At 33.7% G+C, this 25258-nt stretch overlaps 1 protein-coding gene across 1 annotated transcript in view; it reads right to left on the bottom strand.

Moving 5' to 3' along the window:
* Positions 1 to 2130, bottom strand: part of LOC129220151 (homeobox protein SIX1-like) — a 74917-nt gene extending 72787 nt beyond the window's left edge. The window contains exon 1 of the mRNA XM_054854506.1: positions 1247 to 2130. Coding sequence (XP_054710481.1) covers positions 1247 to 1863 — 617 coding nt within the window. The 5' untranslated portion in view covers positions 1864 to 2130. The remainder of the gene's footprint in view (positions 1 to 1246) is intronic.
* Positions 2131 to 25258: the final 23128 nt, after the last annotated feature.

The raw sequence follows: 25258 nt of genomic DNA, 5'->3' as shown, positions 1-25258 counted from the left end.
TAATAAGGAAAAATGTCGTTAGAAAGATTTTTTGGATAAATATATGTTTCTTTGTTCAAGAGAGATACATGAAAAAAAAAAAGAATTTAGACAATTTTTGGCGTGATTTGCGAAAAATTACTTTCATTTCCATTTTTTTTATTTTATTTCATCTTTTTTTTTTTGCTCATCTACAATTGTAACTTTTTATCTCCGAATACTAATGTTTATATATATAAGCAGTTGTAATATTTTTATAACAATGCATAAGGTAATTAAAATAATGCATAATTTATGCAATAATCTTTTAGTTTGTGAGTGGGCAGTGGTTAGGATTACTATTTTGATATTGTCCAAAAGTGTATTAACCATCGGGCCGATCCTGTATACATAAATAAAACATTTCTCAAATGTGAAAAGGGTTAGTTTAGGCTAACATGTAAAAATTCGCATTAAAATTGGGAAAAAGGAACAAAATCTGAGCTCTTGTGAGCTCTCACGTATAAGTTAAACCCTGATCCACGTATTTGTTCGATCTATTTTCAACTTGGACATGAAACTGTTACATTGCAAATTCCCAGCTTGGAAACACGCTTGGAACACTTTCAATTCAAAAAAAGGATTACAGTTTCCTAAAAGTGCACTGAAATGTGCTCTGTAAAAAGGAAAGTGTACTGAAATAATCTCTGCTCCGAATATGTACCAATCAGGATGTTTGTAAAACTTGAAAAGACATTTCAGAACAGACTCAGAACCCATTTGGGTACACTAGTGAAATCTTCGTTTTCTTTCGTACAAATATAGTTTCAACAGCTTTCTTAAACTTCGAGAAAGTAGAACCTCTCAACTACCATAAATTTTGTTGCAACGAATTGCTCTCGGTTGGTGACGCGACTGCCGTTAAAAGGGATGGCTTTCCCTGCTATACCCACGAGATTGCTGTAAAATGAACAGCAAAAACATAGTACAACCAAAGTAGTGTTTAATAAGTGCTTTGAAAAGTGTGTCTTTGAAAAAATACTAAGTGTCCTAAAAGAAGGGACAAGTGTCAGTGTTTAAAAAGTGTTCTTAAATGAGTCCCCAAAAGTGTTAAAAAATGCTGCTGAGTCAAGTAAAAGTGTGCAGTGAAAAGTATTCTCAGAAGAAGCTTCAAAGTATTCTAGAAAGGCGGGACATGTTCAAATGTGTCTTGATACTTGCAGCGTTTTTTGAATTCTACTCTTTCAAAAGATTTAATTTAAATAAAGAATTTTGAACTTAAACTCACCTGTCTTTGGTTTCCGCTGCTCTGTCTCTCTGCCTCCGGTTCTTGAACCAGTTACTGACTTGAGTCGTCGTGAGTCCTGTCGCGTCCGCCAGATCCCGTTTCTCGCGCGGCGACGGGTACGGGTTATGGTGGTACCACTCGCGCAGAATGTTCCGCGATTTTTCCTTGAAGCAATAACTCATCTCCTCGCCGTCCCAAATAGTCCTGGGCAGAGGAAACTTCCTTCTAATCCTGTACTTCCCAACGGCCCCCAAAGGCCTGCCCCTCAGCCTCTCGGCTTCGATGTAGTGGGCCCTCATCCACAGCCCTTGCAGTTTGGGATGGGAACTCGGCGTGAAAGAGTGGCTCTCCAAGATGCGATAGAGTTCTTTGAAGTTCCCTCTGTGGAAAGCCACCAGGGCCTTGGCCTTCAGGACGCTTTCGTTTTTCTGCAGTTGTTCACAAGCAGGCAGAGACCAGAGGAATCTGCCCAAGCGGTCAATGTTGCCAGATTGCTGCAGGACTTCGCAGACGCATGCCACTTGTTCTTGCGTGAAACCGAACGAAGGGAGATTGTTGTTGTTGCTGTTCTCGTTGGGGGAACCGGCGTTGTCCGACATGTCGGCCCCGACGATCATGGGGCACCGGTTTTAATGTGACCGACCGACTACAGAAAGCTTTTGAGGTGAAAGCTGACGTCGCGAATGAAGGAGCCTCTTATTCCACGCAGTAAACCCCGCATGGAGATGCGATCTGTTTTACGACGGGGAAAGTGTTTTTTTTCTTTCCACTCCTCCTCGTTTTCTTTTTTTTTCCCCCAACGGGTTACCGTTTTCCGTGTGTGAGAGCGATTCAGTTGAAACGTCGCCAAGCCGCCGCCAACAAGTAGACACGGAGAAGGAATGATGAATGGTGCTCCGGGGAGAGGACTTTTTGCCTCGGATAAGTGTTGTCAAATCTGCTTAATGAGAAGATGATAAGGAGGCTAAAATTGCTGTTTGTATTCTTTCGAAACTTTCGGTTGGAATGAAAAAACACTTAAAACGCAATAAAGAAGAACGTTTAAGAAAGTTGATTATGTCTCATGTGTTTCGAAAAATTCCTCTTCAATTTTATTTTAGTTACGGAGCAGAATGGGATTTGCGTAAAAATTAGCCTAAGGACACTACTAAAACTTTTTATGGTTTTCTTATTACTTAATCATCAAAGTAACAATAATAACTTTAATGACAACAAAAAAAGAAAAAAAAAATGTTTTTTTCTTAACTGGTCAAAACTCAATATATTTTTTAATCAATCAATGGTTATTAATTTTCAGTTAGGTGACTGCCATTACCCCAGTCTCCCCTACTAAAATTCTAAACTAAGAAATAAATAACAATTTTCACATTGAGTTCTATTGTTTGTTATTTCTAATTCGCTGTTTTAGAAAAGTATTTACCTAATTCTCAAAAGTTGCGCTCTAATTTATCAAAGTCAGAAATTTAAAGCAACTTCATTTACCTATTCGTTAAAATTAAAAATGTATAACCAACAATTTTCTTTGTGAAAGATTCGTCTGAACAACAAAAAAAACGAAAAAATAAATAAACAAATAGAATTTTTCAACCACTACATTTCTTATTTATTTATTGCCAAATTCAGCTTTTTTTAAAAAATTATCATGATTTTATTTTCTAACTAATGTATTGGGAATAAATTCTGTTCTACTAAATAGAAGAGTAGTGAGGTTTTATTTTACTTTATTTATTTATTTATTTTTTTTTTTTTGCGCCAGGAGAATAAAATTTTGCGCCAGGAGGATGACTTTTTTTTTTTTTTTTTTTTTTGCACCAGGAGAATGATGTTTTCCTTACAATTTGCCTGTTACGTAGGTCCAGGATTATAATTAACATAAAGAATGTTATTTCTCTATTCTGACCTCTTAATTCAACTCTATACTATATGAGTATAATTAATATTTTCTTTCATTTAAAACAAAAATGTTGTCTAAAAGAATGACATCAAAAATGTTACACACCACATTTTTGAACATCAAAATTTTAATAAGAACAGCAGCCAAATCATACTCAAGGTATCCAACAAAAGGTTGGTAAGAAACAGTGTTGTAGTACAGCAGATTGAAAAATCCTTTTTTTAAAATCTATAATAATAGGGAAGTTTTCGATTTTTCAATTTTATTTTTATATGATAGAGTAACATGTATGAACGTCATAGATGAAAAAATTTTTGCGATACGATAAGTAGTTTTTTTAAATTATTTTTTAAAGTTCAAGCGCTTGTGACGTCAAATGGCATAGGAAGTGACGTCATTCGCTCTTCCGATAGGGGAGAAACCGAAGGACGTGCATTCGACTTCGAAGACGAAACGTAAAAGGCTTATCTCCTCGCATTTAACTCCTCGCGTTTCTGGAACATTAAACCTTTCATCCTCTCGGAAATATTCGAATATAATCATTGATGTTACTTGAGGAAGATTATTTAGATTGTGCTTTAACGAATCCGGCCTCCATAGTGTGTTTAAAAGGATTATTGAATTTCTAAAAAATAAAAATATCAGCGCGCTCAAATTGTCCGTAGCGAAAACAAGGGATCTTCGGCGGAAGGCTGCCCGTTAGTGCCCTGTGACGTCAGCTCATGACGTTTCAGAAGAGAGCACTTTTGCGCGTGGATTTTTAAAAATTCATTAAAAATCAATCACGGTGTTTTAAAATTCGGCGATGGTGAATTTTTTAGTTTTGAGGGTCAATTTACAATAACCAAAATATGAACATTTAATAGGTTGCAACTTCCCTATTGAACTCATTCCTTGGGCAGGAGAATGACTTAAAAACCTGGGAAAGAAATTTAAAATGATGTACCTTGATTATTTAAATCATTAAACTCCTTCAAAGAATTTTATTTTACGCCTTTAAGTTTGCTTAGTTTAGTATTACAAATTTATAAAAGATTGATATAAATTTTTTTAAAATGTAAGTACATTTGAGAAACGGATGGGGACACACGCCAAAAGAATGGCTTTCTAAGTATTGAAAAAATTTTGCGTGAAAAAATTTACATTTTCCAATGTTATTCCATTCTTATTAAAACAATAAAAAATTCAGGTTTATTGTTTTAATAATGATGGAATAACATCGGAAAAGTTATTTTCAACTAATAAAAAAAGAGGAGAAAACTTTTAGGTCAAACAATTCTTGTGTTTGGCCTGGGGGGTTCTCCTGGGATATAATATTGTTTTCATTTTGGAGAATCACCCTTATATAAAGTTCATTTTCTCAAAGTTTTAAATATTATTGTTCGGTTTATTGTAAGCAGAAGCGAGCATTCTACGAGAAATATTTGCAAATCAACAAACTATTGCTGAATATTTAAGCGCAGGGGAGGTTGGGCACGGCGAGACCGAGGGTACAGAGAGACAAAGCTTATCTTTTGGAATTTTAAATAATAATCGGGAAATGATTTATTTATTTATTTATTTATTTATTACAAGCATTGCACACTACAGAAATAATCCAATTACAGTGGCAACAATATAGAAAAGCAATTAAAACAAACTATACATTTAAAATATTAAAACATAAAGATTTAAAATTGTAAAATTACAAGTTAAAATTATCTAAATCATGACAATGAATGTTAAAAAGTTTGCAAAATTTAAAAAGACAAAAATTATCAACATAGTTCCGTCTGGTCAAAATATTTTTAAATTTAGTGGTACCCGCACGGCTTTTCCCGTGGTAGAGAATTAAAAGGTCTTTTGTTTCGCTTGTATATTTACAAATAATGAATGATGAATTTCTCGCCAATTGGCTACGTTCATTCGCTCTCCCATTCCACGTCATGATAATTTTGTAATTTGCTCGTCAATCTTATGATAATTTTGCTCCAGAAAATGTTCTTAAAATAGGAATAGAAAAAGAACAAAATCGAATTTTCGAAAAACCGCTTCGAGGTGCACACCCCCATGCTCCAAACTAACTTTGTGAAAAATTTCATGAAAATCGGCCGAACGGTCTTGGCGCTATACGCGTCACAGACATCCAGACATCCTCCGGACAGAGAGACTTTCAGCTTTATTATTAGTAAAGAAGAAGAATGACTCGTAAAAGTCCTACTTGGGACAGCAAATTGTATCGAATTGACGATATCTGAGCAGTCAATTAAATTATGTAGAACCAAATTAATTATTAAAAAAATTAATTGTTAAATTATGTATGATGCTAGGTACCCATGAATCTGCAGCACTTTAAATCACCGCACTTCTTTTTCATTTAATCGATCTCAAACTAACGTCAATGTAAAGCATACAGGAGGCGGGGGGTGGGGGGATCTCTATTTCTAAAAATATCTAGTTTCTATTTCTATTAACAAAAAGCCAAAAATATATTCACAATCTGCAGTTTTTTCGATTTTTCGGAAACAAAAATTGATTTTTCGCTTTATGGTTCGCCCGCGCTATCTCCAAAACGTGGGGGGGGGGGGATGCAACTTGTAAGGGAGGTGGGGTAGGTCTAAGATTACGGAACTTCAAAAGAGGAGGAATGCTAAATAAGAAGCATTTGCTGTTAATTACATTAAGGTTAATCCAATTAAAACTGATAATTAGAAAAATATTTTTAATTTTTAAACTAATTAAGTAATTAAACTTAATATAGCTGTTAGTTGAAATTAGTTAACCAAAATTTTATTTTAAATAGTAAATAAATTACTCTCAATATTAAATAAATAGCAATTATCCCACACTAAGTTTCCAAGTATGGAGAAAAAAAAATCCATTACATAAGCGTCCTCTCAAACATTATGTTTTCATGCTTCGAAAATGAGTGCTATATAATTCTTATTATCAGTAAAAAATTCACTATAAAAGAAGATCGGAAAACATTAACTGTTCTATTAATTACTTGGAAAACGCAGATAATTTAATAAAATATTCAAACTTTGTAATATATTTCAACAAAATATGTATATATTTATGCTCATTTCATTAAAAAAGAACATTAATAATGCCAAGAGTTGAATGTATGACTATATGAATCTATATAATAATATAAAGCTGTAGAGTTTCTTTGTTTGAACGCTCTAATCTCAGAAACAACTGGTTCGAATTGAAAAATTCTTATTGTGTTGAATAGTCCATTCATTGAGGAAGGCTGTAGGCTATATAACATCACGCTATGACTAATGGGAGTGCAGCAGCAATAAAAAATATAATGGAAACGGTAAAATTTATATCTATACTAATAAAGCTGAAGGGTTTGTTTGCTTGAACGTGCTAATTTCAGGAACTACTGGTTCCAATTGAGAAATTCTTTTTGTGTTAAATAGTCCATTTATTGAGGACTAGTGATACCCGCACGGCTTTGCCCGTAATAGAAAAATCAAAAGGTCTTTTGGTTCGCCTGTATATTTACAAATAATGTATGGTGAATTTTCTCGCCAGTTGGCTTGTACCCATCTTACGGTTCCACGTTATGATCATTTCGTATCTCGCCAATTGGCTTGTGCCCATGTTACGGTTCCACGTTATGATAATTTCGTAATTTACTCGTCCATCTTATGATTTTTTTTTCTTAAAATTTGAATAGAAGAATAACCACATCGAATTTTCGAAAAATCGCTTCGAGGTGCACACCCCCCTGCTACATACTAACTTTGTGCCAAATTTCATGAAAATCGGCCGAACGGTCTAGGCGCAATGCGCGTCACAGACATCCTACAGACATCCAGACATCCTCCGGACAGAGAGACTTTCAGCTTTATTATTAGTAACTAGTGGTACCCGCACGACTTCGCCCGTAATAGAAAAATTAAAAGGTCTTTTGGTTCGCCTGTATTTACAAATAATGTATTGTGAATTTTCTCGTCAATTGGCTTGTACTCATGTTACGGTTACACGTTATGATAATTTCGTATCTCGCCAATTGGCTTGTGCCCATGTTACGGTTACACGTTATGATAATTTCGTAATTTATGATAGTTTTTTTTCTTAAAATTGGAATAAAAAAAGAACCACATCGAATTTTCGAAAAATCGCTTCGAGGTGCACACCCCCATGCTACATACTAACTTCGTGCCAAATTTCATGAAAATCGGTCGAACGGTTTAGGCGCTATGCGCGTCACAGACATCCTACAGACATCCTACAGATATCCTACAGACATCCAGACATCCAGAAATCCTCCGGACAGAGAGACATTCAGCTTTATTATTAGTAAAGAAGGCTATAGGCTATTTTTTTTTAAAATCATATCGACCGAAATTTTTGTAATTGCAAATTAAATGTTTAATGAATTGTTTACTTTTATGAACTCCTAATAGATGGCGGGGTAAGTTAACTCTTCGAGAGGACGCTGGTCGACAAAAATCGATAACTGCGAGGAACCATGCCCATGCTACGCTGCTGTGGTCAACGAACAGATTTTCGAAGGCGTTTTTTTTTTCGATGTTCAGGTACATAATTTGATTTTGTTGGAATTTTCTATTGGGTTTTGTTTTCCTTATTTCTTCAACATTTGTTTTTGTTTTTTTTAGTTGAAGATAATTACTTATCTAAGTAAAAATAATTTGATTTGTTGTATTATTCAATTGTGATTGTTCTTTATAACGTTTTTATTATAGCATTGTTTATCTGGCAAAACACTTTAAATAGCAGGGGAAAAAACCGCTTCACTCGCTATAGGGCAGGGTTACAGTAGCGTGGTTGCTTGGCCCGTTAAGCGATGAACTGTGTAGTTGAAGGATTATTTTGTGTTTGAAAGCTACTGTGAATATTTTTATGTGTTCTGGCGAATAGTTTTAAATTCTAAAGAGACTTTATTAGGTCTTTTGAAAAGGTGTGTATGCACTTTAGTTGAAGAAAAATGATCATTTCTGATCAGAAGGGAGGGGGGGGGGGGCGTGGATATTTTTTTTTTTTTTTTTTTGTTCAACGGACTTCCTTTAATTTCTTAGCACGGGCATCGCCGTGCGGGTACTGCTAGTGTTACATAACGTAATTCCACAACCTTGTTCGATTTATAACAAGATTCCAGGGAAAATTCAGCTATCCTCTGGACCAGTGGTGCCCAATCTTTTCCTGCCCGCGGGCCAGACCTCATATTAAAATCTTTCTTGCGGGCCACAAGAAATTTCAAAATGTTTCATTCTTTTCTAAATAACATAGAAAAATATGCAAAATGAAAGAACATTAGAAACCAACATTTGTTATTATCATTACTTGGAGCTTATTTTATTGAATTTATGTTTTTCGGAAACCAATTTCTGAACATTTGGCTACAAATTTGCGACATTGTCACTAATTGTGCCTTTCGATTTGGAACATTGAACAAAGCAACGACGGATCAGCCTCACGGGCCGGATGCGGCCCGAGGTAAGTTGGGCGTCACTGCTTCTGGACGAAAATATTGGTAGGTTTTAATTTAAAAAGCTTGAATTAATTCTTTATGAACTTACTTTTATATATAATTCTTTTGAAAAAAGAAATATAAATTTCTAATCGTATCCATTTTCTAATTATTATTTCTAATCATCATTTAAAAACTTGAGCAAGCACTTTAGCCCTTTGAGGCACGATGACTTCCTTTGATGCAAACAACTTTTTTTATTTATTTCTTTTTCTTCACAGCTAACTGACAGGGACGTGGAAAAAAAAAAAGCAAAGAAAGAAAGTGATAGAGGGGGGGGGGGGCGGAGGGGGAGAAAACAAAAATGGCCTCAAGCGAAGCTACCATGCCTAAGCTGTTCGAAACATTTTAAGTTATTAAGAAAAGGCGTCGTTACCGTATATTTATTTACTAGCTGTAACCGTACGGCTTTACCCGTAGTAGAAAATTAAAATGTCATTTGGTTCGCCTGTATATTTAGAAATAATAGATGATGAATTTCTCGCCAGTATGCTACGCTAATTTGCTCGTCCATGTTGTGATAATTTGCTCGTCCATGTCATGGTAATTTACTCGTGCATTTTATGGTAATTTGCTCCTTCATGTTATGATTATTCGCACTGTACAGAGGAATTAAATCCACCAATGGTGGTAAAAATAAAATCATTGAAAAGAACAAAATCGAATTTTTGAAAAATCGCTTCGAGGTGCTCACCCCTATGCTGCGAACTGATTGTGGGCTAAATTTCACGAAAATCGGCCGATGCGCGTAACAGAGATCGAGAGATACAGACTTTCAGCTTTATTATTTGCAAAGATTTACTTTTTCTGCAATGTTTTGGTTAAAAAAAAAGATGTCTTAGGATCAGTTATGGTATTTATAATGAATTATTTATGCATTTATGTATTTTTAACAATATTTTGGGAAACAATTTTTTTTTTTTAAAGAAAAATCCTGATTGATTTAAACATTTTTAGAGATTTTTCTATGATGTTTTTGATTTCACGCCCCATTTGAGGGATCAGGATGAGGCGTTGCCCCACCTGCCTCACCACCAAACCAAACACGAGTTATGTTTATTCCGCTGGTTCATTACAGCTTCTGCGCAAAGCAGTCCTTTTTGAATATAAAATATAATTCTAATGAACTACAAGGAAAATGACGATAGGCTCTATTTTATGAATTATCGTGACAGTACAATTTGATTCTGAATCTGGTTACTTTACGATAGTATGCAAGTGTCAGGATTTAAAATTTCAAAATTTGGCGTCAAACATCAAATTTTGTTCATGAAGATAGTCTTTGTCCTTTTATTATCATACAGCAGCATCAAAATTAGGTACATTTTCAACAATTTGTAAGTAAAAAGCTATCCAGCATTCGGAAACAAACAAAAAGTTATAGGTTGCTTTTCGCCTCAATTTGCAAACATTTTGTTCTAAAGTCATCTGATGTTCTGATGGCTTAATACGACTCTTTTGTAAAAACCCTTAGAATAATTGTGGTTAAAAATTCAGTTGTGATTTAAATCAATCTTTTAAAATTTAAATAGCAATAGGAATAATAACTTTTTTTTTTGCGTTTGAAAGCAATTGAACTTTTTTCCTCCCTCTTCTTCTTCATCTTTTAAGTTGTGTTTATTTGTCGATTCCAAGTATCGTAGAGAAATCATGACAGACTTCAAACGGTTTTTTAAAATATATATATTACTTCATTTAATTTTTTTTTATTGAGCGAAATACTTATGACGCTTTTGTTTTCAAACTGATACAACTTCCATTCTAGGAGCAATTTTTGTAACTATCTTTTATTCTAGAGCGCATTTCATATACTTTATAGAGCTGGTAATGATTTACTTTTTTTTTCCACCTTCTTTCTTTAATGTGATGTTAGTAAAAATCTCTCTATGGGGTAAGAGTGGGAAAGACGCCATACTTTTTGTAGAAATTAGATAATAAATTAAAAATGCAATTTAAATCAACCCTTTAAGTTTTATTTGAAAGTTAAACTATTATTAAGTTATTAAAATCACCATAAACGAGCTTTAGACTTAAATAAAAAATAAATAAAAAATAAAAACTGTAAGTTGACAACAGGCCATCTCTCCCATGACGTGTGTGAGAGACGTCATATAGTGTGGGAGAGATGCCATCTATGTTATTATTCTTGTTTTTGATCTTTTTGCGGATTATTTTCCGACCACAATAATTGCAGTTTATTGTACAGTGCTGGCCAAATTATTAGACTAAGACTGTTTTAAAAGCAAATTCTTTATTGATTACATAACTATAGACACATTAACGAACAGTGAAATAATTATCTAATATTTAGTATGAATTCCCTTGTTCTTGATGAGCATTTTAAGTCTTTTTGGCATACTTTTCACAAGGTTTACACTATTTCTTATCTTTTTAAAAAAGGAGGAAAAAATTGTTTATACTCAGTATTATATATACTCACATACACATACTCACTAATTACCTAAAACTAACTTTAAATATAACAGAATAGATTAATAAAAAGAACTAGTGAACTGTTTAAGCTGATTGAGGTTATGTTCCTGGTAGGTTAGATAAACAAAGAACAAAACACAGCAGACAGTGCTGCCACCTGCAAACATTAAATTATGCTAAAATAACGTAATAATCAGTGTACAGTATGTACTCTACTTTAACAGTAAAATAAATAGTATTTTAGTACAAATAGTGTACAAAAAAAAAACCTTTAGTCTAATAAATTGGTCAGTACTGTACATGTCTCATGCAGCCATTTTTAGCATAAGGAACATTTAATCCAATCAGTTTTTTTTTTGTTAAATAATAATTTTCCCAGCATTCCGCTCACACAAGCAACTTGCTTTCGCTTCACTGTCATGCTAGGTAGTTTTGGGATTGGACAAGATTTCTCAAGAATCTTTGTAGAGATTTCTTCACTAGTGGATGTTTGTCTCGAAGTTGATGGTTTTTGTGGAGACAGAGCTGGAGTGGCAGCTCTTTCAAGAGGAATATCAGGAGTAGCTACTTCAATTACATCAGATATAGCAAAGAAATGATCTGGAATAACATTAGGGTTAAGTGGGAATTTTCCAAAAGCTGTAAAATCTGATGTAGCATTTCCCACGGTTTTCCATAAAGTTTTCGAGTTACAATTTTTGATATTTTTCCTTTTTTTTTACTTTTTTAATAGCTAGAATTAAGTTACCTTCACTCCACTTTCCCCTGATTACAGTATGCTTCCTTGCGCATTTTCTCGGCATTCAAAAAAAAAAAAAAAAAATATATATATATATATATATATATATAAACAAAACACCCCTTTATTTACTAATTGGTCAGTACTGTACATGTCTCATGCAGCCATTTTTAGCATAAGGAACATTTAATCCAATCAGTTTTTTTTTTTTTTTTTTTTTGTTAAATAATAATTTTCCCAGCATTCCGCTCACACAAGCAACCGAACTTTTGAAAAGTTGCACAAGATGCCGAACTTTTGAAAAGTTCGGCATCTCTCCTCATTATGTGGGAGCGATGCCATATAGGTATAAAGTACGTAAGTATTAACATATATTTCAAAATGTAGTTGAAATAAGTTAAAAACAAGCTAAATCAAACATTCAAGCCAACATTTAACACTTATTGAAATCAAAGCAACTCAACATTTTCGTCGAAAAATGCTCACACTATAATGATCTTTCGTCATCAAGGTTGGCTTTTTGCCGGCAGAAACTGGTTTTTGCCCTGCCAGTGGCAGAAACTGGTTATAACCTGTAAAAACCGACAGAAACTGGTAGAAACTGGCAAAAACTAGAAAATGTTTTTAATAGCTGTGGTAATTACTTCATGACAGGCAATTAAGTAAAATAAAATATCTCGTCATAACTCCATTTCATCATTGCAAAAACTTAATATAATAGTTATTTAATAATTAGTGTAAAAATATGTTAAATAACAAGACTGACATTTCCAAAGCATCACAGTAAAATGTATCATAGTTGAAATTGCTATGTGTTAGAAATTTTAGCCTTGTAATGTTGTAAGTAACAAATTTTTCAGTTTGTTTATAATTATTTTGTTTGCATTCAATATAAAGTTTAATATATCAAATATTTAAACAAATACAGATTTTTTTTATTTCATTAAACTCAAAAATTCAGGAACTTGTCATTTTACACTTAATATAATTGTATAAAGCTATTCTCAAAGAGCTCCTGCTGCTGCAACTTACTGTGCTGATTTAGCAAACAATGCAATAATAGAGCTTGAAACAAAATATGACTGCAAAGTATTATCTTTAGTAACTGATAATGAACACAAGATGGAGTTAATGAGGAAAATTATTGAAGAAGAAATGCCATCTGTTACAATTTATGGGTGTTCAGCTCATTACTTAAATCTTCTTGGATTGGATATCACACCAGATTCTCTCATTAAACATGTGGTTTCAGTCCAGAAATATTTCAGAAACCATCACAGGCAAGGAGCTTGGCTAAAGGAGTACCCAAAAGCTGTGAAACCACCTTGTAATACACGGTGGAATAGCCAGGTGGACTGCTTTTAGTCGTTTATGAAATCGCCCATATTATTTACAAATACTAGAAGAACATGAAGATGATATTCATGACAAAGGTATTGTTCAGATTATAAATAATCAGATGATTCACAAAGAAGTTAAACACTTGCTGCTGCAGATAAAACCTGTTGCTATTGCTCTGGATTCAGTTTAAAAAGAGAACTGCTCAATTGCAGAGGCTTGCGATGTTTGGATTCGTTTAACAAAAGACGCTCTTATGTGTGCTTTTGAGAAGGAAGTGACGCACAGATTTATTCAAACAGTTACTGATAACCATTTACTCGCCTATATGCTCCATCCAAAGTATTTGGGAGTAAATTTATCATGTAATCAAGAAGAAAGTGCCCAAACTTTACTCGCAAATATTATCCCTGGTACCTTATACCATAGCTTTACAAAACAAATTGGCCCCTTTTCCCGAAACCTATTTTTCCAATCAAGTTGTAACAACTACTCCAGACCGCATGGTGGTTCAATTTGAAAAAATGTGATATAGATGAAAGTTTTGTGACTCTTGCTTGTTTTTTGATGATAATGCCAGCTAGTTCTGCTGGGATTGAAAAAATCTTCTCAAATTTCTGCTTTGTGCACAACAAATTGAGAAATTGTTTAGGTTTAGAAACAGCGTCAAAACTTGTATTTTGTTACAGGCTGCTGCAGTGTGAAAACAATGTAAAATTTTATTTTAAATAGTGATAGTGTTGTAAATAAATTGTATTTGGGTTAATATTTAATTATTTTTCTTATACATTTTCTATTGTATGTCAGGAATTGCATTTATGTCATTTTTTGAGTTTCTGCCAGTTTCTGCCATAAATGTGGCAGAAAGGGGTTTTTGCCATGCCGGTTTTAACCGGTTTCTACCAGCGGTTTTTACCGCCACGGCAGAAACCTGCCAACCCTGTTCGTCATACACACGACACACTCGAGCGCAGTCGAACAAGAACTGACATGTTAGGAAGGAAGAGTCTATGAGTAAATAAAAACAGTGAGAAATATAGCTATCTCTTTCTTTATCACAGAATTTCCGAAGGTATGACGTCTCACCTCATGGCGTCTCTCCCACTTTCACCCTAGAAATAAACAGCAACTAATTTTAACTTGAAGGAAATTAGAGCCTTAAAAAAATTAATATAGAAGTGAAAGACATGAGAAAATTTACCTCGTATTCCTCTTTTTTAAAAAATTTTTTTGCAGGTAACGCAGTAAATGGCACATAATATCCGATAGTAATTTATAGCAATATGTACATCTCTTTTTTTATACTTTTAATGCCATCTTCGCAGTTTACTAATGATGATGCATGTATGCTAATCAAACAGTTCCATAGTACAAAAAGGGTGGTAAACAACTACCAGATTTTTCATTCATTTTCTATTACTATTAATTCATTTCACAACAAGTGTCTCTTTCTCTTCCACGCTGTTTTCATTTCACCTCTAAGAGAAATGAAGCGCCACAATATTTCGCACTCTGCCAAAAGTTGGCGATGAAAGATAAATGTGACAGCCATGAATCTTTTGTTGGCTGCAAAGGCTGTGCGATCGTTATTGGCTCCGAGAAACGGTAGACGCTCCGCCGTAACTAAGCAACTGGGGATAGCGGCAGATCCTAAGCCCGCCTCCATGCGTTGAAACGTTTGGTAAACGGATGAACTTGACATCAAAATACGATTGTGGGAGCAATTTTAAAAGTTTGTTTTGCTTCATCGGTTCGCATTAGTTCTGGATTTATACATTGTTAAAAAAGTTGTTTCTTTGTACTGCTCTTGAGCCTCCAAAAATATTTAAAGGAAATTAATCTGATGTATTTTTCGAAATTTTCCTAGTGTGTACAAAAGAAAATCTGGGTGCATGTGGTTTCCCGAAGAATTTATTGTGCCCATAGTATACAATTAGAAGCAGTTAATAATGAATGGATGCAGTTATCGATCAAATTTAATAATTGATTAATGAGTTATGTCTTTTCTGTATGTTTTACTTCAACAATTTCTCTGTCTCTCTCTCTAAAAAAAAAGAAAGAAAAAAAAAAAGAAAAGAAAAGAAACTGCTGTCAGGTACAGAGGGGGGGGGGGAGGTAAAAAAAAAAAACTACCCACAACAGATGATTTTGCGCCATTTTGCCAACAATAGCACTGTTGCGCTACACAACGCTGTTTTCAAGTCTGTTATCTTCTACAAGATTTTTTAGAAAATAGGATATGTAATGCCACTTAAAGATGGCTAAAAAAGTAAATAAATAAATGAAATAAATAAATAAAACAAAAAATACTTCACTAGATACCAGTTTCGCATTTCATTTTTCAAACCATTATTTATAACCCGATTAACCGGTCAAACGCGACGAACCTTGCGGCAGAATTACTTCTACAGATCAAAATATTGCTGGTGGTTTTGGGGGCCAAGGGGGGAAGGGTCATTACATCCAAAGCCCCTCCCTATTAGCCATCTCTGGCTGCACTAGTGTCTCCATTGAAAATGTCTTCAGATATTTATTTAGTTTATACAGAAGCATGTAGCAGGGGCGCAGCGAGAGAAGATTTCTCCAACACACAAAAAACCTTTGGTTTCAACAATCCTGATGTGGCAAGATTGTTGAAACCATCAGGATGTTTCCATCCTTGGCAGTTTATTTACAAGTGATAATTCTTTTAAAAATGAACTAATATAACGTTAGAGTTATAACGTTTTAAAGTACTGATAGCAAGTAAAAAGAGACCTTTTTAACGAAATTCAAAAATTAGTTGCTCATCACTTATGCATAATAGTTTTTTTTGCTTAGTTACATAATGCATTTAAGATGACAAAGAACAATATATTTGTAAGTTTCGTGAGAATCTGAGATGGTATAGTTGAGAAAAAATATTTTTTAGTTGATTTAACATGGAACGATTCGAAACTCACCTGCGATATAGAGGCGGTAAATATTTCTTGCTTTCCCAAAACTTTTACACACATGACATATCCACCAGTACCCAACTTCTTTGCACTAGGGATAAAACAAAATCGAAAAAAAAAAAAAAAGATAGAAAAAAAAAGAAAACATTTTTATGCTCCACCCTGCTATACAAGCACACACACACACACACACACAAAAAAAAAAAAAAAAAAAAAAAATTAAAGAAAAAATAATTTGAATTTTGTCATCTTGAATTCAAATTATGTTTTTCGCAATCACGAGTGTGTGTGTATATGTAAGCGTGTGTGTTTATGTGTGGGGATATGTGTGTGTGTAGGCATGTGTGTTTGTGCCTGTGTGCGGGCATGAGTGTGTGGGTAGTTGTGTGTATGTGTGTAGGTGTGTGTGGGGGGTATGTGTATGTGTGTGTAGGCATATGTATTTGTGTCTGTGTGCTGGCATGAGTGTGTGGGTAGTTGTGTGTGTGTGAGTGTGTAGGTGTATGTATGTGTGTAGGTGTATGTATGTGTGTAGGTGTATGTATGTGTGTGTAGGTGTATATATGTGTATGTATACGTGTAAGTGTAGGATATTGACGCAACCTGGAGACAGTTTTCGCTAGAGGTGCAGCATCGTGAGGACCCGGTCGACGGCGTTGCTGCGGAGGGTGCTGGTGGGAAAAATCAAAGGAACGTCAAAAATAGTCAAATGAAAGCAATAAGCAATCGTGAATGCTCAAAAAAAAAAAAAAAAAAAAAAATCAGAGCAAATCACGCAATAACATGATGAGTAACTTGGATTAAAATGTAGAAAACAGTTGAGGGCATTTGCGGTAAAAGGAAACAGAATTTCATTGTTTCAACTTGAAATCCTTTCCTCCTTTAGAATGAATCGAGGGATAAATTTTTTGTGCATTGTGTCCAAGACTCTGAAATTAACGGGAAAATTTTTGAGTTTTTGACCCTTTTTAAACGAATGAAATCACGTTCACAATAACCTCAGCGTGTTTCCATTTACACCAGAGACTAAGGAGTAAATGGAAACAATGATTTCTTTCCCCATAAAGTTGATGTAGCAAGAGAAAAGATAATCGCAATATGCATAATCAGTTGTCAGTTTAATAAGTTCTACACCAACAATACTCAATCTGTGGCAGTAGGGCAACACGCAGCCCGCTGAATCCTCCAAATGTAATGTGACATCATTTTAAATGAAAATTACTTAATAGAAATTCAATTATACGATACATTTTTGTAAAACACACACAAAAGTGTACTTTACACAGGGGTGCTCCTCCTAAGAACAAGGGTGCCCCCCTCAAGACCACGAAGATTCCCCAAAACCGGGAGCTACCCCCCAAGGAGAGGAAAATATACCTTAAAACGCCCCCTAAAAATATCAATGGCGCAGTCAGCGCCATGACCCCTTACCCCCCCCCCCAGGTGGGCACCCCTTTTTTACATTAAAATCTTCCAAGAAATAGAAAAATTGAAAACAAAATTGTGTTTCCTTTTACTCTCGAGTTCGGAATGTATGGGGGAAATGGAAACACCTAAATTGTATCTAAAAAATAAGTTATACTCACACTATACTGTTTTCTAGGTACTTTATGCTACGTTAGTAAGAAAAATGACTTTTCGTTGATTCAAATTCGTGTACGATGGAAAAACCTTGGAATTGAATCAGTGTAAACCGATAATCCTAAACGTAGAATGTCTTACATTAAAAAATCGGCAAAAAAGAAAAAAAAAATTAAATTCGAATTTTGACATCTTGAATTCAAATTATGTTTTTCGCAATCACGAGTATGTACGTAGGCGTGTGTGTTTGTGTGTGGGGGGTATGTGTGTTTGTGTGTGGGGTGTATGTGTGTAGGCATGTGTATTTGTGTCTGTGTACTGGCATAAGTGTGTGGGTAGTTGTGTGTATGAATGTGTGAGTGGGGGGGGGGGGTATGTGTATGCGTGTGTAGGCATATGTGTTTGTGTCTGTGAAGAGGCATGAATGTGTGGGTAGTTATGTGTGTGTGTATGTTTTTGTGTGTATATGTGTAGGTGTCTGTATGCATGCCTCTGTGTGTATGTGTTTGTGTGTGTAGGTGTATGTGTGTGTATGCGTTTGTGTGTGTGTGGTTGTGTATGTATGCGTTTGTGTGTGTGTAGTTGTGTATGTATGCGTTTGTGTGTGTAGTTATGTATGTATGCGTTTGTGTGTGTGTAGTTGTGTATGTATGCGTGTGTGTGCAGGATATGGACGCAACCTTGAGACGGCTTTCGCTATAGGAGCAGCATCGTGAGGACCCGGTCGATGGTGATGCTGCAGAGGGTGGCGGTGGGAAAAATCAAAGGAACGCCAAAAACAGTCAAATGAAAGCAATAAGCAATCGTAATTGCTCAAAAAAAAAAAAAAAAAAAAAAAAACTTCTAGGTCCCAGTCTAGCAGATTGTTTATTCCTAAGTCCTCCATCCTTATTATGTTTCAAGTTTCAAGCATTTAGTATCCGGCTCCGAAGTTAGCCAAATACCTATCTATTTCCGTCCAAAAATTGTGATTTTCCGTTTATTTGTGCGTTGTATGTAGAATTCTATTCCGCGTCGAGCCATATAAAGGTAATCCTAAGATAAAAAATATTTATATAAAAAAAATTCTTTAATAATTTCCTAGTGTTAAAGGAACGCTAGTCTAATCCTTTGCTTGCACCAAGCAATCGTTTTTCCGATCTCCTCATAAAGTAACGATTACGTGACTTACGTTTGTCTAGCTCCGAGGGTACTGATATTTTTCTTAAATAAGTACGCTAATCGGAATTTCAATAAAAAAATACATTAATAGTTTGAAGTAACGATATTATACAGAACAAATTGTAAAAGAAGCCTCGATTATGATTTATGTAACTTTGCTCTTATAGTTCTAATCTAATTCACTACAGTATAAATTAAATAATATTTGCCTCTCCTGTAACTATGTTATTTTTAAGTATGAGTCGGTACTTAAATCTGAGAACAACGCGGACTCATTTTTAAGTCAAAATTACTTGGTGAAAATTGACGGGTGCATGTGTTCAATTCCAATCACGTAATCTTCAACAATGCAAATCAGCTGAATTTGCTTTGCGTAAAACAATGAGAAATGTACGAGAAAAAAATCCGGTAATGCACCAACTTTGGCAAAAAGTTCGACATTTGTTATACACTTTACCGTGTATAACTTTCGCACAAAGATTAAAAAAAATTAAGTTTTCACATGTAAGTGGGCGTGGTTTTTGCTATTCTCCTATGACATTTGCATTGCTTGCACCTCCCTCCCCTTTAGAAATATTCGAAATGACGGGTCTGGGTGCAGACCAAGTAGGCCACCCTCTGCTATTTTTTACGCAGCATAACAATAATTCGCTATGCCGTGACTTCACCATCATCAGAAACAATTAATGATAAAGCGTTATCAACAAGCTATTTATTGCCATCAGATAACAGCGTAGCAAAAGTTTTTATAGAAGAGGGCCGTCAAAAATATCTGATCTTATTTCACATTTACATACAAGAAGCTATGTAGAATTGGATGGTTGTTCAAATTAACGAAAGCGTTTCATATTTCCAGCTGGAGATGACTGAAGAAACTATGTCGCTGTCTGCTATGCGGGTGAGGACCTAAATATGTTAAAGAATTTTACTAACTCCAGCTGCTAACATGTTTTTTCCCCTTGGGTAGCTTGACAGCATTATTTTTTAAATATCGTCTAACGACGCGTCAGCTGAATTATATTTAGAGCAGGCTTGCATTAAGCTTATTCGTTTCTTTGAAGATCAAAAGCTGTTGCTTTACTTATTTGTTTTGTAACTGTATACTTTAACTTGTTAACATGCCTGGAAACTATTTGAACCATATAAAAGTACACTACAAGGTTTAGCTTCTTGCTGCTCCAATTTAAAACTAGAACATTTAAACAACGTGCATTTAAAAAAAAATCTTTTGATGGATTTGTTTCAATGAAAATTGTACACGGGTCATTCCATACGAAATGAGCAAAAATGACAAAAAAGTGGTGGCCGTACGGTAACAGATTTTTATGAAATTTGGTATACAGGTTCCTTTTATGTCCATATAGAAACATCTAAAATATTTTGGCTTAATATTTTTTATTTTAGTAGTTACACTCGATTGAAAATTGGTCAAATTGAACAGCATTCCCATAAATGCTAAATAAAGCATTTTTGAAGGCTTGTACTTTATTAACTATTTAATGAAAACATAAAAGTTATATGTTGTTGTAATCTATGGAGTAGGGAAATTCATCTGATATCAGTAAAGTTTTCAAAGTTATTATGATTAACTTTTAACCGAGTTTCAAAAACTGAAAATATTTCAGTTTTCTCATAATTAAGCATTTTATTTTTAAATCTCAGTCTTTAAGGAATGTATTATCTTTGCTGAAATTGATACCCAATAACGTGCTAAGTGTCATAGAAGAAATATCTAACTTTTGAAGTTGTATTTTAACTTCTTTTGTCTTCAAAATCAATTTTGAACTTAGCGGCATTTTGTAAAACGTCGATTTTCCCCTACACATAGGCACAAAAATTTAAATGAGGGAAACTCTCGACAACTTTCAAATTTTGCAAGAAAATAGAACATTATTTCTACTACTTGCTTGAAGGTTTTTGATTTTCAAGCTTAAAAAAAAAAAAAAAATCAGAACAGTAGCATTTTCTTTGTGTTTTATGTGAAATTACAAAAATTCAAAGAACTAGATAAAATGACTAAATGATGCAAAAGCATCATCATTCTTCATCATCTAAAATTCATTTCAATTTTTAAAAAAATGTGCTGGCATAATGTGAAACTTATAAAAAAAATTGTGGATAAAATTTATGTCTTAAGCAATAATAATAATAATAACTTCAATAAATGCACCAAAATTTTTTTTTTGCTCTCTAAAAGTTCTTTCAAACTGGCTAAAAATTTGTGGCTCATTTTTTGTAGGAAAATCCAGTTGAAGACATTAATAGTACTTTCATTAATATATTTCAAGAAGTTACATACAAGCATCATCTTTAATAGGTTAGGTCATGTGTACTACAGTAACGCTCCATGTGGATTCACTAACTTAATAAGAAAATCTCTTATCTGAAAAAATATAGATGCATAAAATCAATGTCTAGAAAAACATTACTAGCCACAAATAGTTGCTATATGTGTAGCAAAAAAAAAAAAAAAAAAAATGAAATTATTGACATTGGATTTAGGCCTGATTTTTAAACTCTTTTTCTTCAAACATGTGCTCCTTTCACTGGGTGTTCAATTGTTCATTGTAATGAAACGATGATAATTTCATGTCACCAAAATAGCTATGGGTACTTCATTAAATTATTATTTAACCTATTTTTCAAGACTGATAATTTTTACTGATAACACACAAAAAAAAAAACCTGTTTAACTGGAGTTTAACTGGAAATTTAGTAAATTTTTGTAAAAAAGTTTAACTGGAAATTTTTGTTCTGGAAAGAAAAGCTATAACTCAAATAGAGAGAGAGAGGGGGGAGAGGGGGGATAGAGGAGAGAGGGGGGGGGAAGAGAGAGAGAGAACATCGCAGCAGGACGGTTGAAATAAATGGGTGTATTTCGTCAAATCTACTTATTCATAAATAAAACAAATTTCATCAAACTCATAGCCCAATCACAAATGCTATTGAGAATTAGACGAGATGGTCCTCTGTCTTAATCTTTAAACTCAGCATGTTCTTTTAGGCATGCTGACAAGATAGGTTTTCTATAAACTTTAGAGTTACTTTTTCCTACAGCACGGGTGGAGAGTAAAATTCAACTTTCGGTGGCACAATTATATTTAATTATGCATACTGGAATATTATATACTTCACAACAATTGAGGAAACATTTTAGCAAGTACTTTGTGTACATACTTTTGAGAAAATGAAACATGAAAGAAATGGTTAAATCTTGCTAAACTTTCAATAAATAGCAGTAACTAATGAAATTTTACCTTAGTTCAAGTTACTCTATTAACAAAAATACGCTGATCCCAATGATTAAAATTTAGTATTATATAAAAGAGACTTCAATACGTTACATAAAAAATTGAGTAAATTAAGGGCATTCCCTCATGTTCAAACAATCATTTAAAATCGAGGAAAAACTGAAAATTTTGGAAAATTTTGACTTTTTAAAGTACGATTTCATCATCAAGGAATTAAAAAAAGAAAAAAAAAACTAAATTAAGGCAGATAGTTAGTTACAGATAGTTTTTTAATCTGAATCATTTTTGTTGTTCTGTTTTCATTAAATAAGCTAGGAGAGTGATTTGAAATCTGAAGTAAATTGGCAAGTTTTCAATCTTTGTTAATATCCCAGATTAAAAAAAAGCACCCAATGAATTTGACTTTTCTTTTTCGTAAAAGAGATTTGTTTATAGAATGTGGAAATATTTATTTTTTAAGTTTAATGATCAATAAATGAATAAATCTTTACTAATAATAAAGCTGAAAGTCTCTCTGTCTGGATGTCCGGAGGATGTCTGGATCTCTGTGACGCGCATAGCGCCTAGACCGTTCAGCCGATTTTCATGAAATTTGGTACAAAATTAGTTTGTAGCATGGGGGTGTGTACCTAGAAACTATTTTTCGAAAATTCGATTTTGTTCTTTTTCTATTCCAATTTTAAGAACATTTTACCGAGCAAATTATCACAACGTGGACGAGTAAATTACGAAATTATCATAACATGGAACCGTAACAATGGCAAACAAATGAATATAGCTAATTGGCAAGAAATTCATCGTCCATTATTTGTAAATATACAGGCGAACCAAATGACCTTTTATTTTTCTACTACGGGCAAAGCCGTGCGGGTACCACTAGTAAGTAAATAAAACGCATTAAAGAAAAAATGAAACATAATGATATTTCCTAGTGAAAATCTTGATCGTACATATTATTTTCTATTGTCTCTTTTCCTCTTCCATTCAATAAGCATCACAGCTTAAAAACTTCAGTAAAACAAATTAGTTTCTTTTAGATATTTAATTAATGATACATGTGTTGCACATACTAAAAACATCCTCTCCTCCTTTGCATGTCCCCTTCAAATTGTTCATAAATTCATTGAGTTGCTAAAAAAAAAAAAAAAAAAAAACTATCTGTATAGATGCTTTAAAAATATTTGAAACAAAAATAGCATAACCGATTTTAGTTTCGTTTCGGTTCCCCCCCCCCCTTCATCTTTTTTTTTTTTTTAAAGGGCAAATAAATAAATAAATAAATATGAACCGTAATATTTTGACTTTTTTGATACCATTTTCTTGAGAATTTTCCGACAAATATTTTTCAACCTTAAAATTACTGGTCCGAATTTCAGATTAAGCAAGTTTCAACTTTTTTTTTCTCCATTCTGCAAGATGTTGCATAAATAGATTTCAATGCATTGTTTCGTCTTCGTCTTTAATCTTTGTCTGTGGCAGTCACTACGAAAGCAAAAAAAAAAAAAAAAAAAAAAAAAAAAAAACAGCAGCCGTGTCAGATGAGGCATCACTGTTCAAATTGATTCTCGAGGAGAGGGGATTTCCAAAATTTGACCACCCTCTCTTGGGGGCTCAATGTCCCTGACTCTAATTTCCGGACACTTTCTGTCACCATACTCAGGAGACCACACTGGATGACCAGGGGGACGCAATTGAAAAAAAAAAAAGTTTCTTCATGAGGTTTCCCCCCGTGGACTTCGAAGGGACAGCTTCGATCAATTTTTTAGTTGGAATTTGAAAAAGTTCTTCTACGCTCTGAGTTTTTATGGACTCAATTTTGACATCAGAAATTTTCATAGATTCAATGCAGATTTTTAGATTTAGGTACGTATTCTGTCCAGACATCTGAAACAAGTCATTGATTCGAAGGATCTTTTTTTTAGCCTACTATCTGGTAAAAGAAAAAGTTTCAAAGACGGTTTAACACACCTTAAAAGAATAGCTTAAAGGAAAAAAATGTCCAAAATAGTTAAATGAATATTGAAAAATTAAAAATTTCAGAACAGTAGCATTTTCTTTGTGTTTTATGTGAAATTACAAAAATTCAAAGAACTAGATAAAATGACTAAATGATGCAAAAGCATCATCATTCTTCATCATCTAAAATTCATTTCAATTTTTAAAAAAATGTGCTGGCATAATGTGAAACTTATAAAAAAAATTGTGGATAAAATTTATGTCTTAAGCAATAATAATAATAATAACTTCAATAAATGCACCAAATTTTTTTTTTTTTTTTTTTTTGCTCTCTAAAAGTTCTTTCAAACTGGCTAAAAATTTGTGGCTCATTTTTTGTAGGAAAATCCAGTTGAAGACATTAATAGTACTTTCATTAATATATTTCAAGAAGTTACATACAAGCATCATCTTTAATAGGTTAGGTCATGTGTACTACAGTAACGCTCCATGTGGATTCACTAACTTAATAAGAAAATCTCTTATCTGAAAAAATATAGATGCATAAAATCAATGTCTAGAAAAACATTACTAGCCAAATAGTTGCTATATGTGTAGCAAAAAAAAAAAAAAAAAAAAGAAATTATTGACATTGGATTTAGGCCTGATTTTTAAACTCTTTTTCTTCAAACATGTGCTCCTTTCACTGGGTGTTCAATTGTTCATTGTAATGAAACGATGATAATTTCATGTCACCAAAATAGCTATGGGTACTTCATTAAATTATTATTTAACCTATTTTTCAAGACTGATAATTTTTACTGATAACACACAAAAAAAAAACCTGTTTAACTGGAGTTTAACTGGAAATTTAGTAAATTTTTGTAAAAAAGTTTAACTGGAAATTTTTGTTCTGGAAAGAAAAGCTATAACTCAAATAGAGAGAGAGAGGGGGGGGGAGAGGGGGGATAGAGGAGAGAGGGGGGGGAAAGAGAGAGAGAGAACATCGCAGCAGGACGGTTGAAATAAATGGGTGTATTTCGTCAAATCTACTTATTCATAAATAAAACAAATTTCATCAAACTCATAGCCCAATCACAAATGCTATTGAGAATTAGACGAGATGGTCCTCTGTCTTAATCTTTAAACTCAGCATGTTCTTTTAGGCATGCTGACAAGATAGGTTTTCTATAAACTTTAGAGTTACTTTTTCCTACAGCACGGGTGGAGAGTAAAATTCAACTTTCGGTGGCACA

Source organism: Uloborus diversus, chromosome 4 (genome assembly GCF_026930045.1).
Source record: "Uloborus diversus isolate 005 chromosome 4, Udiv.v.3.1, whole genome shotgun sequence".
Lineage (NCBI taxonomy): Eukaryota > Metazoa > Arthropoda > Arachnida > Araneae > Uloboridae > Uloborus > Uloborus diversus.
The sequence above is the reverse complement of the archived record's forward strand: the minus strand, read 5'-3'. Positions and strand labels throughout refer to the sequence as shown.